General features: G+C 40.3%; 2 protein-coding genes across 6 annotated transcripts in view; both read right to left on the minus strand.

The window, feature by feature from the left end:
* The window catches only part of LOC144454093 (acyl-coenzyme A thioesterase 6-like), a 33,731-nt gene extending 17,575 nt beyond the window's left edge, over window positions 1-16,156 (minus strand). The window contains exons 1-3 of one of the 3 annotated variants that reach the window (XM_020986332.2): window positions 15,682-16,156; window positions 13,127-13,329; window positions 348-2,460 (exon numbers count right to left, since the gene is read on the minus strand). In XM_020986332.2, coding sequence (XP_020841991.2) covers window positions 1,855-2,460; window positions 13,127-13,329; window positions 15,682-16,138 — 1,266 coding nt within the window. In that variant the 5' untranslated portion in view covers window positions 16,139-16,156 and the 3' untranslated portion in view covers window positions 348-1,854. Of the gene's footprint in view, window positions 1-347; window positions 2,461-13,126; window positions 13,330-15,232; window positions 15,368-15,681 lie in introns of those variants that run through there. The other 2 variants (XR_013485449.1, XM_078151482.1) reach the window with 2 other exon arrangements.
* The window catches only part of LOC110208345 (prostaglandin reductase 2-like), a 544,334-nt gene that overhangs the window by 463,221 nt on the left and 61,537 nt on the right, over window positions 1-19,576 (minus strand). The window lies entirely within an intron of this gene.

Here is a 19,576-nt window from a genome sequence, read left to right on the forward strand (position 1 = left end):
AGAAGGCAGTGAAAATAGAAAGGCAAAATGATGTGGGTAGAAACAGTTTAACCTGAGAATCCAGAAACTCAGATTAAAGGTGCGGGACCTCAAAACTATTTCCTGTTCCTTCTAGTCTTTTGCTTCTTCAATATTAATTTTTGTTTTGTTTTTGTGTTTTTGTTCTTGGCTAGGCAATGGGGTTAAGTGACTTGCCCAGGGTCACACAGCTAGTAAGTGGTATGTGTCTGAGGTTGGATTTGAACTCGGGTCCTCCTGAATCCAGGGCCGGTGCTCTATCCACTGCGCCACCTAGCTTCCCCTGCTTCTTCAATTTTAAAATAAAAGTTCAATTCAACAAATTAAAATCATTTTGATAAGCATTTATTAAGCATCTTTTATGTACAAAGTGATATAGGAATGTAAAGACAAAAATGAAACTGTCCCTACCTTCAAGGACCTTGCATTCTACAGGGATACACACAGTCATAGATTTTAGTATTGAAAGAAACCATCTCACTCATCTAACCAGACCAGTACTGGTAACAGTTGTTGGTATTCTTAAGTGTAATTAATATATCAACATAAAAAGTATTATAACTATTATAATCAATATTGTATAAATATAATTAATATGTTATCTGCAATGTTAATAATATTGTATATAATATATAGCACTATAATATATAAATGCTAGTTAAAATTATTATATAATTAAATTGTCCATTTTATCTTCTATGCTCCTCTCTCTGTCCATTAGTTATGAACTCTTCCTCTATCCATAGTTGTAAAAGATCTTTCCTTTTTGCTTCTCTAATTTGTTTAGGTCCCATATCCATCTTAAGCTTATCTTGGTATATGTTGTGAGATGTTGGTCTAAAATTTAGACTCTAGAACTAATTTCTACAAGATTGCCTTCCAGTTTTCCCAAAGATACAAGGTTCTTAGTAACACGCAGCAATATACTAACATAGCAATAGCAATATACTAAGTAAAAATACATATGTATTTTATTCTGGAAGTACAGTTATGGTGATATATAACTGGAGCTCTTTGGTGTTATGTGTTGATGAAGAAAATACTTCAGTCAAACATTCTTGGGTCCCGGGAGGAACACCCTTGGAGCTGAGCTTACTTGCTTGTTATCAAATACTGTAGTATCTTGATACCCTAAGAGCAAGACACACAACACTTTCACGTCATATAAAAAGGATTCTTCTTGGTAGCATGGAGCCCACGGTCATGAAATCATGGCTATGGTGGGAACAATATCCTAACCCCTACCCCTGTGCAAGTTATGCTAGCTTTTTCTTAAATGGTACTGAAACTACCTTTCAGACTGGATTGGCTCAGGGGACTAAAGGCTCAGGCTCTTAACATCATTTCCTGGTGGCCAGAGGACAAATCTGCCATCAGTTGCTCCCTGATGTTTGACTGGTGGAAGAGATGGTCAACTCAGACTAGGTTGCCTCATTTAGCTGAATCAACTTAAAGCGTCCTCAATGCCTATCCTTGTTGAATATCTTTCTCTGCTATTCCTAAATAAATCTCCTTTTGTTAACTATTGATTAATGACCCACAAGTGTCTCAATTTGTTCCAATTTTTGTTGTTGTTCAGTCCTTTCAGTCATGTCCAACTTTTGTGACCCCATTTGTAATCTTCTTGGCAAAGATATGGAGTAGTTTTCCATTTCCTTCTCCAGCTCATTTTACAGATGAAGAAACTGAGGTAAACAAGGTTAAGTGACTTGCCCAGGGTGTCAGAGGCCAGATATGAACTCAGGTCTTTGTGTTCCTATATCAAATGATGAATTACCAGAGGATTGGCTTATATCAGGCCCAGCCCAGAACAATGGCAGTCCTAAGATCAAAACACTACAGTTTGTTATGGAAGGTAGAGTCTTCACCCTTGAGGTATTTTTGGAAGAATGTTTGAATTTGCTCCCAACTGTCCACCTGTGCCATGGAGTGAGCCTTTGACTCACCTCCCCAGATCACTCCTTGGCCCACCATCCTATGCACAGATATTAAACAGGGAGGAAAATAAGGGGGTTCAATGCAGTGCCCAGTGTTTGGATAACAGATGATCTGAGGTTTTTCTTTACCATGAGACTGTAGTCGTTCAGAGGCCATATATGCATAGGATTCACTCTTCCAGTTGTGGTCATCTTGACCAACAATGAACAAGAAAGGCCCTTGGGCCTTTTCTATTGGGATGAGGCTTCGGCAGTTGAGCTTTTCTAATGGGTTGCTCCAAATATCCACAAGATCTACAAGGCCTGACTCAGTGAGCTTGAGTCTCTCTAGGTCATATCCAGTATTAAGAAGGGTCATTTCCTTATAGTGCAGTGGGATCATTGTGTTGGCCACACAGGCATTGATAAGCACAGTGGCTGTGACACCTTTCAGGAAAGAGGCCATAGAAAGACACAAGTCACCCCCTTTGGAGAATCCAAGCAGCCCAATGCCTGGGCCTTTCACCTGATGGAAGAGAGAATGAGAGAAATAAAGCCATTCTAGCAGTCAAAAATAGAAGAAATAACAAGGTGATTTCTTGGGATTAACAGTCCTAGGTCTGTCAAAAGAAAGAATAGCATAAATGGGGAGGGGGCAGGATAGGATTAAGGGAAATAGAGTTAGTTTGTCACAACATGTCTACTATGGAAGTGTTTTGCATAACTGCATATGTATGGCCTGTATTGACTTGCTTGCCTTTTCAATGAGGGTGGGTGGGGTGGGAGGAATGGAGAAAATTTGGGACCCAAAGTTTTAAAAACACATGTTTAAAAAAAATGTTTCCACATGCAACTGGGAAATAAGAAATATAGGAAATGAGGCACAGAAATCTATCCTGCCCTATAGGAAAATAGAAGGGGAAGGGGAGGGGGAGAGATAGAAGGGAGGGCAGACTAGGGGAAGGGATATTCAGAATGCATGCCATCTTGGGGTGGGAGGGGCAAGATGGGGTGAAAATTTGGAATTCAAAATCTTGTGGAAGTAAATGTTGAAAACTAAAAATAAATAAATTTATATTAAAAAAATTTTTTTAAAAAGTCCTAGGTCTGAATCTTACCTCTGAAATTTACTAGCTATTTGATCCTAGACAAATCACTCAACCTAAAACTCAGTTTCCTCATCTGTAATATGGAGACAAAAAATGCTTGCATTATCTATTTCACAGTGTTGTTAACCAATATAATTATATCCCATCCTCTGCTCTTCAATCTTATATTTCCTTGGACTATTGTGACATATGCCTTGCTAATTACAACCATAGAATAGTCCTACGGTCTGTCTTCTTCATGAATACTCATGTGTTGCTTGAAAGGAGCTGAAAGAAGTCACACAACTATGCTGATGACGCCTCATATAAGTCAGTCAGTCAGCCAGTAAACAAATATTAAGCACTTACTATGCCAAGGTACAGACTTCGGTTTTAGACCTTGGCTCATGCAAGAGACCCTAATAAAGCCTGTAAACTATAGTTGACAATAAATTGTTGCTGTAGTAATAATAACTATTACTGTAGTACATGGGACAGACAGATTTCTGCATATAGCAAAGTATCATCTTCAGCTAGAAGACAGAGGGAAAGAACGTGGCCCTTGACTTTCAGTAGGGCACAAACTAATAGATGATATAAGAAATAAGAAAAGGTAAGAATTCAATACTTTAAAAAATTTGTTATTTCACTTTTGTGATTATTCCTTCCACCAACACATAATACATAACACATTAAGGGACTGTTTCATGAATTGCTATAGCCAAAAAAAAAAGTAATTAGAAAGGCTCATGAGGCTCTCTAAATTTATCAAAACAGGACTTTCACCTAGCTGTCTCATTTTGGTTTTGTGGTGGGTAAAGGATGAAATGACTGAGAAAACAAAGGTTTGAGCTTCTGAGTATATTGATTTACTAAGCAATACATGCTAATTCCCTAACAAATCAGGACCAGGCCCCTCAGTTATGGCACTAGACACCAAATACAGGAGGAGACAGACTTTTATGCATTAAAACAATTCATCAAATAAAAACAATTAAAAGAAAACAGTTAACCAGGATACAAAATTAGGTAATCTGATTTCTAATCGGAGGAAAGATTAAAGACATTCCAAGATAGGAAAGGGAGAGGGAACAGGTACAATTCCCTGAAATCAGAAAAAGAGGTGTCTCTATTCAATCAAAGAAACATGGAAACAATAACTAGTTGACCAGAATAAGGTCATTTTTCAGATAAGACAGATGAGTTGCTTAAGATGTATAATTGTGAGGAACTCCTTGCTTTAGTCCTCAGATCTGACTGGGTTTCTGGTCAGGCATAACCTAAATCCTTAGTTAAGGGTCTCTAGCAGGTAGAGGTGGTCCAGCCATGAAGGGATAGGTTCAAACAATGCAATAAAGTTTACAATTCCTATAATTGAATAAAGTTTTCTCACAAGACATAAATTGGGCACAGATCCATATTTGATTAGAAAGGGGACTGAGCTAGCTCCAGAATTAAATCCCAAGATGGAGTTAGTGTGGTTCACTCAATTCCCACTACCACCTGTTCTAATTCACTCGATTCCCTCAGTAAGAAGGGGATCCTGGAACTTCAAATGCTATGCCAAAAGAGTACTAGCTCCTGCAGGTCTCAATTCACTTGGAAAAGTTTCCAGGAGGGGCTCAGCAACAGGCTGTCCTCAGAGGACCAGCCTAAATAAGACATGCACACAAAAAAAAACTATGCTATGTATCAGAGCTGACAGCAAATGACCACAATAATGTAAAGGAAAATAACATTAAAAGGCATCAGAATTCAGTTCAGTGCAATGACCAGTAGATTTCAGTGGGTTGATAATAATTCATATATACCTCTTTCCTATTATTAGACAGGTGGTAGACTACAGGTAAACCTCTAAGGTTGGATTATTTTGCCTAACTATACTTCTTTGTTAAAAGGGAGGGTTCTGTGGGGAGTCAGGGTACGGTTTTGGGAAATAATTTTAAAAGAATCAATAAAACTTTTTTTAGAAAAAGAACATAATATATAAGATTAGGAATAAAGTGCTATGAGAGTTCAGAGAAAGATCTTTCATAAGGAGAGTCCATTTACACAATTCATCTTGTTGGGAAAGGTTAACAATTGAAACAAAAACAATGTAACTAAAATTAGGGTGGAAAAAAGCTGTAAATTAGGGGAAAAAATCTTTGTAGCAAGTTTCTCTGCTAAAGGTCTCATTTCTAAAACTACAGGTAATTGAGTCAAACTTACAACAATAAGGGCCATTCCCCATGTGATAAATGGTCAAAGGGTATGAATAGTCAGTTTTCAGAGGAAGAAATCAAGGCTACCAACAGTCATATGAAAAAAATGCTCTAAATCACTAGTAATTAGAGAAATGCAAATTCACACAACTCTGAGGTATCACCTCACATCCATCAGATTGGCTAAGTTGACAAACAGGAAAATGACAAATGCTGGAGGGACTGTGGGGAAATAGGTACATTAATGCATTGTTAATGGTCCAACTATACTGGAGAACAATTTGGAACTATGCCCAAAGGGCTATAAAACTGTGACCTTTGACCCAGCAATATTACTCATAGGGCTTTACCTCAAAGAGATCAAAGAAAGAGAAAATGTATTCATATGTACTAAAAAAAAATTCATAGCTGCTCCTTTTTTGGTGACAAAGAATTGGAAACTGATTAAATGTGATGGAATACTATTATGCTGTAAGAAATGATGAAGGGGATGGTTTCAGAAAAATCTGGAAAGATATGTATAAACTGATGGAAAGTGAAATAAGCAGAACCAGGAAAACAATCTACACAATAACAGCAATATTTTAAAGATAATCAGTCTGGAAAGATTTAGCCAGCAGTCAACACAGTGGTCCACCACAATTCCAAAGATGCATGATGAAACATGCCATCTCCCTCCAAACAGAAAGCTGATGGGCTCACACTGCAGACTGAAGCACATATTTTTCTTTTTTCTTGCCTTTTTTTTGAGGGGGTAGAACATGGCTAATACAAAATTTTGTTTTGCATAACTATACACATTTGTAATGGGTTTTATTCTTGTTGCATGCTCATTGAGTAGGGGAGGGATAGGAAGAGAGAACTTGAAACAAAAAAGTCTCTACGCTTTAAAAAACAAATATATCTTTTTTTTAAAATTACATTTAACTCAAAAAACAAAAGGTCCTGGTTGCTACTCTCAAACTCATCCTAACTCTGATTTCAACTTCTCTTTCTCAAATAACCACAGGCTTGGTTCTTCTCTAGTACTCAACTTGTTGCTTCAGGGAAGGGTCTTGGCCCCTGTCTTAGCCTCCCCTGGTCCCTGACCTATCCTTGATTCAAATTCTATATGAATGATGGGTGATATGACCACTGGGACCTGTACCACACCTGTACCTACACCTGGATATTAGCTTACCTTCCCTCTTGCTGATCCCACTGTGATTTTGTACCCTACTTCTAAGAACAGGTCTTGCCTTGTCTCTTGACTAAAACTTCTTCCTGATAGCCCAGTTCTAGTAATTGGATCCTTTGTTATTTCCCTATGCTGGCGTTCTTCCCTAGTCTTCAAATTTATCTAGGACTCAACTTTACCTTGGTTTTTTGAGTTGCTTAAGGTACTAGAATCCTAACCCAGAACCATACCCTATTAATCTATGGGTTTTGTTTTTCTCAACCAGAGTTTAAAATAGAGGAAAGATGTATCCCTGGCTAGGGATGGAGTACACTTAACAAGACCTGGCAAAAATACATTTACCTGACATTAATACATGTTGGTGGAGCTGTGAATTGATCCAACCATTCTGAAAAGCAATCTGGAAATATGCTTTTTAAAAAAGTGACTAAAATGACCATATCTTTTGATGCAGAGAGCCTACTGATAGGAATGTACCCCAAGGAGGTCAGAGACAGAAAGTCATACATATAACAAAATATTTTTAGTAGCCCTTTTTACGTAGCAAAGAAGTGGAAATGATGTTGATGTCTACAACGGCTAAACAACCTGTGGCAAATTAATATAATTAAATATTACTGTGCAAAAACAGCAATGGCAAACATAAAGAATTCAGAGAAGCATGGGAAGACTTCTATGAATTGGTGCCAAGTCAACGAAACAAGACCAGGAAAACAATATACAACAATGTGAATGGAAAAACAATAAAAAGAAATTGAATCCTGTAGATGTCTTTTACACATCTTAAACATGTCCAAAACCAAACTCATTATCCCTCCCCCCAAGCTCTCCACTCCTCCCAACTTACTGTCAAGAACACCACCACCCTCCCTAGTTGTGACCTTCCACCCCTCACTCTCTCCCCCTCCCCCCATATCCAATCTGCTTCCAAGTCTAGTCAATTCTATCTTATTAAAATCTCTCAATACCCCCTCTTCTCTCCTCTGCCACTGCCCACTCTGATGCAGGTTCTCATCACCTCCCATCTGGATTATTTCAATAGCCTGCAGACTGGTCTCCCCACTCAGTTATCAGATTGATCTTCCTAAAGCACAGGTTGGACCATGTCACTCCCCGGATCAATAAACTCCAGTGGCTTCCCATCACTTCCAGGATGAAATGTAAAAATCCTCTGTTTGGCATTCAAAGCCCTGAATAACTTGAAAACACTCTGTAATCTAGTGACACTGGTCTCCCTGCTCTTCTTCCCACAAGACACCCCACCTTCTGATTCTGTACATTTTCAATGACTGTCGCCCATGCCTGAAATTTTCTCCCATCTCATTACCATCCCCTGGGCTCCTTGGCTTCTTTCAAGTCCAAAGTAAAATCCCACCATCCACAAGAATCCTTTCCCAATCCACTTAACGTTAATGGTGTGGAGGGGATCCTGGGACCTCAAAGGTTATGTCAAGAGTACTACCTTCTGCAGGTCTCACTCACCTAGAAGGAGGGGCTCAGCAACAGCTCAGAGGAACAGCCCAAATAAGACACGTACACAAAAAACCATGCTGTATATTAGCGCTGAGAGCAAACCACAATAATGTAAAGGAAAACATCAGAATTCAGTCACTGCAATGACCTCCATTGATTATCTTCAATTTATTCTGTAAATGGGGGCAGCTAGGTGGCATAGTGGCTAGAGCACTGGCCCTGGATTCAGGAGGACCTGAGTTCAAATCCAGCCTCAGACACTAGCTGTGTGACCCTGTGCAAGTCACTTAACCCCACTGCCTAGCCAAAAAAAAAATTTATTCTGTAAATATCTTGTTTGTACATAGCTGTTTGCATGTAGTTTCCCCCTTAGACTGTGAGCTGTTTGAGGGCAGGGATTATCTTTTGCTTTTCTTTGTAACCCTAGTAATTAGCATAGTACAAGCACTTAATAAATTCCTGTTGACTGACTGGTTGATGTTAAAAAGACCAAGGTGGGCCCTGGAAAAGAGTGGAAAAAATACACCTCCTTCCCTTCAGTGCAAAAGCACTACGGATTTAGAATACTGCATATACTTTCAGACATTGTTGTGTTAGATGCTTTTGCTGAACTGTCTCTCTTTCTCCTTCCTTTATTTCTAAAGGAATGGTTTACTGGGTGGAAGAAGAAAGGAGATTGTTGTAGTAATATAGTTAGAAACAAATGGAACATAAAAATAATTAAATCAAAATATACTTATTTGAAAATGTAATCACAACAGCTTTAAGTTGAAAGGGAGGGAAAGGGAGAAAACTTCAAATGAATCTTTAACAAGCTAGATACCACAGAGAATACTCTATAGGATGAACAGTAGTAGAGTGACCCAGTAATTCACAGTAGTCAAAGTCCAAGGTGGAAGCTAGCAATAAAGCCCAAGGCCTCAGATATCTTTATAAAAATGTAAAAAACAGGGGCAGCTAGGTGGCACAGTGGATAGAGCACCAGCCCTGAAGTTGGGAGGACCTGAGTTTAAATCGGACCTCAGACACATAATACTCACTAGCTGTGTGACCCTGGGCAAGTCACTTAACCCCAACTGCCTCACCAAAAAAAAAAAATGTAAAAAATATGGGTAGCAAACAGGGTGAATTTAGATATCCTAATACAAGAAAATCTGACCTCCTAGTTCTTTGACTGAGACTTTTAGGTTGAAACCCCTGACTAAAACTGGGCAGCTAGGTGGTACAGTAGTTGGACTGCTAGGTGTGGAGTCAAGAAGACACATCTTTCTGAGTTTAAATCTGACCTCAGACACTTACTAGTTATGTGACCCTGGGCAAGTCACTTAACTGTGTTTGCCTCAGTTTCCTCCTCTGTAAAATGAGCTGGAGAAGGAAGGGCAAACCACTCCAGTATCTTTGCCAAGAAAACCTGAAATGGAGTCATGAAAAGTCAAATCTGACTGAACAACAACTTGACTGAAATATGGCATTGGGAGGACAGACAGCACCATATAAATGTCAGCTATTATTATTATTATTAAGTAGATTCGTAGAAGAGACAAGATAAATAAGACCTAGTATGTGACATAATACGTTGTTCAGCAAACCCAAGAAAACAAATTGCCCAGGGGAAAGACTCTTTATTCAATAAGAACTACTGAAAAAAAATGAAAAGCAGTCTGGCGGAAAATAGGTTTAGGTTGACATTTTATATCAGAGTATAATTAATTCCAAATGGATAAATGATCTAAGTATTAAAAAGTTATACCATTTAAAAATTAACATTAAATGGAAGATTCTACAACTGTGGTTGGAGGGGGAAAATTTGTATCAGATAAAGGATAGAAGATATCATAAAAGACAAAATACACAATATTCATTACATAAAATTAAAGAATTTCTGCACAAATAATGAAGCCAAAGAAAGAAGAAACATGAACTGGGGAAAAAAATCTGTGCATCAAATATCTCCAATAAAAGTCTGAGATCTAAAAAAGCTATGGAGAATTAACATAAGTCTATAAGACTAATAGATAAAAAGGATCAAAGGATGTGAAGAGTTTTAAAAAGAAATCATCCACAACCTTTGAAAAAATGTTCCAAATCACTAGCAACTGGAGAAATGCAAAAGAAAACAAGTATGAGGTATCACTTCCTACCCATCATCAAACTGGCAAAGATAATAAAATAGCGTTGGAGGGGCTATGGAAAGAAAGCCACACTAACTTTATGCTGGTTGTGAATTGGTTCAACCAGTCTGGCAAAGAATTTGGAAGTATGGGCAAAGTTATGAAAATGTTCATACATTTTGATTCAGCAATCTCTCAAGGACTGAGGAGGCCAATGACAGAAAGACAAGTTCCATGTGTCTCAAAATATTTACAGCAGCAGCATTTGTAATAGCAAAAAGTAGAAAGCAAATTATATGCCCAATAATTGGGGAATTGCTAAACAAACTGTGGTATGTGATGCAATGAAATACAATTGTACCATATGGAATGACAAATATGAAGAATTCAGGGAAACACTGGAAGAAACCTACGAGCTGTTGCAGAATAAAGACAGCAGAATCACAAAAAGAACATACATCATGACTGTTGCTGTTTTTTAGCTGTGTCAAACTCTTCATGACCCCATTTGGGGTTATCTTGGCAAAGATACTGAAGTGGTTTGCCATTTCCTTTTCCAGTTCATTTTACAGGTGAGGAAACTGAGGCAAACAGACCTGAGTGACTTGCCCAGAGTCACATAGTTAGTATCTGAGGCTAGATTTGAACTCACAAAGATAAGGCCTTCCTGACCCTAGGCCTGGTGCTCTATCCACTGCCCCACCTGGCTGCCCTTATACACAATGACCACATTAATATAACTGAATACAACACTAAAAGGCTACAGAATTCTGATCAAATAAAATAATAAATATTGGTTTCTGATTACTGAGATTAAAAGACATTTCCCTTCTTTTAAGGAATGGTAAACTATAAGAGTAGAAAGTGTTGTGTCATCAATCATAGTTGCTTGCTATGAATGCATATTATGGAAGGATGGTATTATTGAGAATTATCTATGTAAAAATAAAATGTACCAATGATTTAAAAAATATATACTCAAGAGTACTTGGACAAAAAAAAAAGGAAATCAATGAAGACTTTGGGAAATAGATCAGAAATATGATGTGATAGTGACCAGGGACTTCAATTACCTGTGCATCTTCTGTTAAAGTATTCTCCCTGTTAAAAACTATGAGAAGTATCAGCTGATAATTTTTTGGCTTGTCTTATTGTTAATTTCATCCTTCAAAAGCAGAAGAAATGACAAGGGAAAATGCTATTCTGGAGCTGATTCTCACCAACAAGGGAAAATAAGTTGCTAAAAGAAATGATGGGAACCCTGTGGAGCCATCACTCCATCTCAGAAGAAAAGAAATCATTGCATAGTCTGATTATGCAGACTAGATTATGGGAAAGAAGATTTCAAAGGGTTCAGAGACAGGATAGGTAGAGTCCCATGCCCTCAAACTCCACAGAGCCCAGGAGGGGGTTTTGGAGCAATCAAGGTTAAAATTTCGAACATGTGTAATGATGGACTGGGAAGCATGAGCAGCACACTCAGCTAATATGGTCTCTTTGTGGAAGACTGGGAGCGGGGGTGGGGAACTGCTTCCAGAAAAGCATGATGATGGACATGTAACAGAAGGGCCTTGTTTCCCTCCCCAGCCTGGAGCGTGCAGAGACATTCTGTAACTAGTTGTGTCCTGCTAACTATGCGATGAAGAGGAACTTTTTTGAACAGCTGTGGAGATGGAACTGGATCCGTTCCAAAGGCACTGAACAGCAACACGGAGTCCCTTACTCTTCCTGTTCCCTGCCTAGTGGGGATGTGAACAACGGCGAAGGAAGGATGGAAATGGCTATGACCCGGTGAGCCGCGAAAGGTCAAAATGGTGAGCCACCAGACGTGAGAGGAGCAGTATAAAGAGACGGATTTAAATTTGAGCACAGTCTTCAGAGACCAAGATAGTACAGGAGAGAATGTGCCCTAAAGTACTGGGGGGAAATGTTCCTACAGTTATCTCAGGGGGTAGGAGCAAGGTGACCCCTTGATCTGGAAAATCTGCATAAAGTTTTTTGGCCCTCCCTTCATACCAGAGAAGCCTGAATTATTATGGTATTAAAAGATAAAATATGTTGATATTATACAATACTATACATATAGTTTATGCATTTCTGAGTTTCTAAACTTTTTCTGTGTCATCTGCTGGCCTTCGTGTGTCCTCTGCAGCTTCCGCAAAACTCCCCCAAAATTCCTATTTAATTTCTTCTGCCTACCTGTGACATCGAAACCTCTAAATCAAGATGTAGAAGGCATAACTGCACTTCCATTCTTGCTATATCTTTGAAGTAAATATCTGCTTCTAAAAGCTAATTGATGCCAATTGGTTAAAAGCACCTGAGGAGCTAATCCCTAGCAGTTAATATCATCAAAATGGAGGCTTGGGCCAATAGCATGAGAGGAAGGCACCTCCAGTCGTTCAGGGATGCCCGGAACCCCAAGGAGATACAGCTGGCATCATTTTAGAAGAGTAAGTTCAGGGTCCTAATACATCACAATGATAACTTTCTTTTACATAGAATATGTAGAAACAATATACAATAATGAGGAAAAAGAGGGCATTTTTGAAAGATTGACACGGCTTATCATTGACCAAATTGTATTTTTTAAAAAAGAATCATACAAAAGATGAAAGCAAAAGTGGTAATAAAGGATAAATACAGAAATATGGCATAGCTGCATAAGAATGGTATCAGGAATGTTGAAGTTTAGAATGAGCTGAGAAAGTTTGAGGATTAGGCTTAGTTTTGGTTTTTATTCTGTTTTTTTCGTGTGTTTTGGGGGTTGTTTTTTTTTTTAGTTCTGTTGGAGTAAAGAGAATGATCAAAGATGGGAAAGGTATTTACTATTACAATCAAGAGTTCCAAAGGGAGATGATTAAATGATGTCCCAAGGGATTGGAGAGATTAATGTGAAAATTGCCTCAGGAACCTTCACTGTTTTACCACAAAACAATTCTCTTGATGGAACTTCTGGATATTTATATATACCTATATGTAATATATATGATACATATTATATATAAGATATATGTGGCATATATCTTATATATATAAAGATATATAAATAAATCTTTATGTTCCCATATTTATCCTACTCTCCTCCCTCTCCCAATCTCATTTGGTCCAGGCTCAGACTGTACATTCATACCCATACCTCTGGATGCTGCAACATGTAGTCCAGGGCCTCTTCAAAATATTCCAGATGTAGATCAATCAACTCTTTGGGGAGATCTTCAAATCTAAAATAAGCCAGAGCAAGCACGGCAAAACCATGTCCAGCCAGCAAGCTGGCTCTATATTCACAGAGACTACCTCCGGTTCCATACAAGTCAATGATCCCTGGGAAAGGCCCTGCTCCTGGAAGAGGTAACAAATTGGAAGGATTCTTTAGTCCCAAAGGACAAATTTAAATTATACTTCTAGGACCCGAAAGTAAAGACAAGAGATTTAGACCACGTCTTTGATTCTTAAAATCAACTTCAACATTTATGAGATTTTATAAGCATGAGCAATGTCTCTTCCAGCACAGACCAAAATGGTTCACCATTTTAATAAATGATCTCATGAATTGTTCAGGTCCCAAAAAAAAGTATCCTCTGGTGGCCAACGTTCTGGTGATAAGTCTCTTAACTTAATGAGGCTGGGCATTATTGGGGCCCATACTTAAAACTTGACAAGCTTAGTAAGAGCTGCCAGATCTTATAGCATACCAGCAAAGCCCTGGAGAACCCAGGGTCACCAGGAGGCCCAAAGCTGGGCTTTAGTGAAGGGTCTTTAAATCACCTTCCAGAACTACCATGTGAACAGTTTCATCTGGATGTATTCTGTACTGTCTGTGTACATATTATTTTATCTCATAGACTACAAGCTCCTTCAGGGCAGGGATGGGCATTTTTACATCCCCAGCACCCAGTAAAGTGTCTGCCACATAATGCTTGTTCATTGATGTTGCAGAAATGTTGAAAGATTACTTAGGTGCTTGAATGCAAATTGCTACACACAGTCACATTTCATTAGCCATAATTGCAGCCATAATATGTTAAACAATATATAATGAAAAGTTATAATAACAGCTAACATTTATAAGCTTCAAAGTTTACAAAACATTTCATAAATACTGTCTCATTTGACCCTCACAACAATCCTTGGAAGTAGGTACTATTATCTTCATTTTACATATGGGGAAACTGAAGCAGACAGATTAGGTGACTTGCCCAAGGGTCAGACAGCTAGGAGGTCTGAATCTGGATGTGAACTCAGATGTTCCAGACTCTTAAGTCCAACACTCCATCCACTTTAGTTGCATTAATATCGCAATGTATTAATAGAAGCATAAAACACAATAGGCCAGAAAAATATTTCTGCTGTCATCCTGTTTGTTAGACCTAAATTGTGGAGTGTTTCAAATGCTAGGATGGGCAAATTGGACTTTATTCTATAAACAATAGGTAAGCCATTGAGTATCTTAAGTTGGGAATGGACACGGACAAAAGATAGACATGCAGGACAGCTAGGTGGTGCAGTGGATAGAGCACCAGCCCTGAAGTCAGGAGGACCTGAGTTCAAACCTGGCCTCAGACCAAACACTTGACACTACCTGTGTGACGCTGGGCAAGTCACTTAACCCCAACTGCCAAAAAAAAAACCCAAACAGATAGACATACCTGGCAATGGCGTGCAGAAAGGATTGTAAAGGTGGGGGGGGGGGAGAAACTGAGAATTCCTTTGGTTTTCAAAAACTGAAAAATCACAGAAAAAAATTCGGGAGAAAAAGTTTCCCTTCTGCCCTCTGTCCCTCTGCTCTCCTGCCTGTCTCTCTCACACACATTCACAACTCTACCTATGAATACCAAGATGATCATTTTATGTGCAAACTAAATTTTATAAAGATAAATGTCCCTAAAGAGACAGTACAGTGTTAGGTCTCCCTAATGGGGGTAGATGGTTTCATATTTCACAATTTCCATTAAAAACAAACCTGGTCTTCCCCACCCATGATTTTTAATTTTCCCTAAGTTTTAAACCTCTCCTCAGTATGATTAATAACAACAATTAACTTAAGCTGTGAGAGAAGCAGAAGATCTATTGGAAGAAAAGAGACAATTATCTGTTGTAGGCATATAATCCAATCCCTGACAAGTATCCAGTGGAGGGATTCTCTGGGCTCCAATCTCCTAGCCAATTTGGTCCTTAAAGAAACAAGTGGAGCATTGTTGACTCCAATGGTCATAAGAACATACATTCAAAGTTGGAAAGCTCCTCAAAGGCCATTGAGTCCAATCCCTTTATTTTACATTTAAGAAACCTGAGACCAAAGAGGATAAATGATCTGTCCAAAGTCACACAGGTTGTCAGTGGCTTTAATTGGAGATACCGTCCCTCTGAAGAAAATGCTCTAAAAAAAAGAAAAGAAAAAGAAAGTGGTCTCCCCACAGTACCCAGTTATCTAAAATATGTTAACTGCTTCCTCAGGCACCTTAACAAGAAATCAATAGTATCTGCTTAAGGTTCCTGAGAGGTGTAATGCTACTAAGCGTAAGGAATGATCTCCAAAATGGGATCCAGAAAATCCTGCTGGGAGGAATCAGGGAACCTGGGGAATGCTTCGGGAGAATTTGAAACAACTATTGCCACTACATTCCATCTCAGGAAAAAGAAAATGAGTAAGGCTGGGATTGCAAAGACAAGCGTGAGGTTCCCGCAACGCACCTGGAGGCAGGAAGAGGGTGGCCCGCACGCTGCCCTCTCGCACCGGGATTCTCTTCACCCCTGGCCCCAGGAAGCCCCGCTCGTGGACCACCTGTGCCAGCACCTTGGTGGGCTGGGGGTCGTGACCCTCGTACACCTCGAGGTCCACGAGGAAAGGGGTCTGCACGTCCCGCTTCACCAGCCTTTCAAAGGGTGTCTCGGACCGCAGGGTCCGGAAGAGCCCCATGGGCTCCACGCCGCGGTAGCTGCCCCCCAGAGCGGGCGCCCGCGCCAGGTCCAGCTGCCCGCCCGCGTCCGCCTCGTAGCGGGCCGAAGCCTGGAAGAGCTCCCCTTTCTCATCGCGGAGGGAGGCGCGCAGGGTGACTCGCTGGGCCGGGGCCAGACCGTGTACGGAGATCGCCAGCGGCTCGTCCCACAGGCTGCGGGGCCCGGGAGTCAGGCGCACGCTCACGGCCATTGAAACTGATCGTAGGCACCCAGGAGTCCAGCGAGACCAAGCGAAAGGGGCGGTCCTCTCGTTCCCATTGGCTCCCCGGTGGGCGGAACCTCTCGGGAGCTGCCCAATGGCTTCTGTAGAGGCGAGAGAGCCCCGGGACAGGCGGGGAGAGTGGGACGAGCACGTGTACGGCTCAAAGTCCTTCCCTCCTTTTCCGTGTTCCGTCGTTTTCAGGGAAAGCCCTAGAATTAAGAGGGCTTGGGAAATGCTTCTTGTAAAAGATAGGGTTTTGTGTGATTAAGGAAGAAAAATGTGGTTCGGATTTGCTCCGACAATAAGACACACACTTCTAGAGAGAAAAGTGAAGGTAGCTTTAAGATTATAATACAGGTGGAGAAAAGCTAGATTTACAGCAACATACAATTAGCAATATAACTATAGTCAGGCTAAGAATACAAAGGATAGCAATAATATAAGAAAACATCACCAATTCGGGGGAGCACCAACACGTGAAGTCCAAGCTGGGGATTCCTGGGATACAGCTTTCAGGATCTGGATTGGGAAAGTCCCAGGCACAGCGTGCTCTCCGTGGGTGAGAATCCAAAGATGGCTTTCCCAATTAGGATTTAAATAGGGCCTCTAACAAACAAGGCCCCGTGCCAGAGGTGTCCATGATTCTAGTAGAATGTTTATTATCTTAGAATATTAATTAACTTGATGTGTTCCGATGAACGGGCCAGGTTCCCAGAGCACATCTTTTCTTGAGAACTGGCTAAATTCTCAGGGCAACACTCTGGCCTAAAGCCCAATGTTTAGGATCATACAGGGGAGATAGAAGATCTTTCCTTATAAGATTTATCAATCAGATTTCAGCCAGAGAAGTCCACAGCGGGAGGTGAGGAGGGAGAGCATGCCAAGCATTAGAGATAGCCAGAGAAAATATCAGGAGCAGGGAGAAGTGGATTGCCTTGTTAAAGGAATAGCAAGGAGTCTGTTGTCACTGGATCTGAAGTAAGTATAAGAAAACTGAAAAGACAGGAGGAGACTAGGTGGTAAAGGTCTTTGAATGCCAACCAGAGCATTTCGTGTCTGAACCAGGAGGCAATAAGGAGCTTTTGGAGTTTATTGAGAAAGGGGTGAGGGTATGACATGATCTGACCTGAACTTTAGGAAAATCACTTTGGTGGCTGAAAGGAGAATGGATGGACTGGGGAGAGACTTAAGGCAGACTGACCCATTAGCAGGTTAATGCATTAGTCCAGGCATGAAGTGATGAGGACGTGTACTAGAGCGGTGGCAGTGTCAGAAGAGAGAAGGGAGTTTATGTGAGATATGTTGCAAAAGTGAAATCAACAGGCCTTGGCAACAGCTTGGCTTGGGAGCTGGAGGGGTGTGGTGGAGAGAAAGAGTGAGCAGTCAAGCTTGACACCTAGGTTTGCAAATCTGAGGGACTGGAAGAATAGTGTTGCAGTATTAGAGAAGGAAGGAGCAGAGGAGGGTGTAGGGAGAAAGATAGAGCTCTGTTTTGAGCATATTAAGTTTAAGATGTCTAATGGAGAATCCAATATAAGATGTCTGAAAGGCAGTTGGAAATGAGAAATTGGAGGTCAGCAGAGAGATTGGGTAAGAATAGGCAGATTTGAAAAGCATCAGCACAGACATGGTAATTAAATGCATGGGAACTGATTAAGATCACCAAGTGAAGTAGTATAGAGGGAGAAGAGGGCCCAGGACAGAGCCCTGTGGGTCACCAACAGTTAGAAGCCATGATCTGGACAAGAATCCAGCAGAGGAAACTGCAAAGGAGAAGTCTGATAAATAGGAAAAGAACCAGGAAAAGAGTAATTTTCTTTTTTTTTTCCCTTTGGTGAGGCAATTGGGGTTAAGTGACTTGCCCAGGTCTGTCTGTCATGTGTCTATGGTCAGATTTGAACTCAGGTCCTCCTGACTCCAAGACTGGAGCTCTACCCATTGTGCCACCTAGCTGCCCCCTGAAAGAGTAATTTTCCAAAAGCCCAGAGAGAAAAGAGTGGTCAACAGTGTCAGAGGCTTTGGAGAGGTCAAGGAGAATGAGGATTGAGAAAAGGTCATTGGATTTAGCAACTAAGAGATCATTAGCAACTTTGGAGAGATCAGTTTCAGTGGAAGGATAAGACCAGAAGCCAGATGGTAAGAGGTTAAGAAGGGAGTAGACTGCCTTTTCGAGGAGTTTACCTATAAAGGGCAGAAAATATATAGGACAATAGTGGGGACAGAAGGATCAAGTGAGGGCTTTTTCTGAATGGGGAGACATGGGCCTGTTTGTAGGCAGTAGGGAATGAGCTAATAGATAGGGAGAGACTGATCATAAGGGATAGAGTGAGGCTGAATCCTTATTGCCTCCAGGAGCAAATATAAAATGCTCTGTTTGACAATTAGTTGGAGGAGCCTGGATGGAATGGGATCGCTTGAGCAGGTTAATCTTGGTAAGAACTAAGGCCGCCTCATCATATGAGAGGGTTGAAGGAGGAAATAGTGGTAGGAGATGAGGAAGAGGGGAGAAGAGGGAGCTCATAGAGAAATGGTCTCATTTTTTCCTGTAAAATATTAGGCAAGATTCTCAGCTGAGAGAGCAGGAGGGAGGGAGAACCATGGGAGGTTTAAGGAAGGAAAAAAAGGTTCTAGATTTAAAGCATGAAGGGACCTCAGACGCAATTTAATCCAAACCCTTTATTTTATGAATGAGGAAACTGAAGTCTAGTGAGCACTTATTGACTTGCCCAAGATCATCATGGCCTTGATGGTGGGGAAAAGATTGCTGGAGATCTGGTTTCTGGAGTTGTAGAAGAACTGGGAATCCCAGGAAAGAAAAGACCTAAAGCAAAGTAAGTATTTTTTATTGTTTTATTAATTTGTATTAGTTTTGAGTGCAGCTAGGTGGCACAGCGAATAGAGTGTGGGTCCTGGAGTCAGAAAGACTCATCTTCTTGAGTTCAAATCTGGCTTCAGACTCTTAGTAGTTATTTGACCCTGGGCAAGTCACAACCCTGTTTGCCTCAGTACCTCCTCTGTAAAATAAGCTGGAGAAGGAAATGGCAAACCATTCCAGTATCTTTCCCAAGAAAATCCCAAATGAGGTCACGAAGAGTGAGACCCAGCCGAATAAATTTGTATATTTTCATTTGAAAGTCCAATTCTCCCAATCCAGCACAAAAATAGTGGGTGCTTAATAAATACTCATTGACTTGACTTGACTCCCTATCTCTCCCTGGCTAGAAGTAGCAGGTTCACTCCTTAGGCAATTCGGTTACTTCTCCTCTTCGAAATCCTGGTGGAGGGCAGTACAGACAAGAAATAGACATAAACTCTTTTTTCTTTTTTAAACATATTTCCACATTAGTCATGTTGTAAAGAAGAATCAGAACCAAAAGGAAAAACCATGAGAAAGGAAAAAAAGAGAGAGAGAAAATAGTATGCTGA

This window comes from Phascolarctos cinereus, unplaced genomic scaffold (assembly GCF_003287225.1).
Source record: "Phascolarctos cinereus isolate Bilbo 61053 unplaced genomic scaffold, phaCin_HiC Scaffold_3;HRSCAF=262, whole genome shotgun sequence".
Classification (NCBI taxonomy): Eukaryota; Metazoa; Chordata; class Mammalia; order Diprotodontia; family Phascolarctidae; genus Phascolarctos; species Phascolarctos cinereus.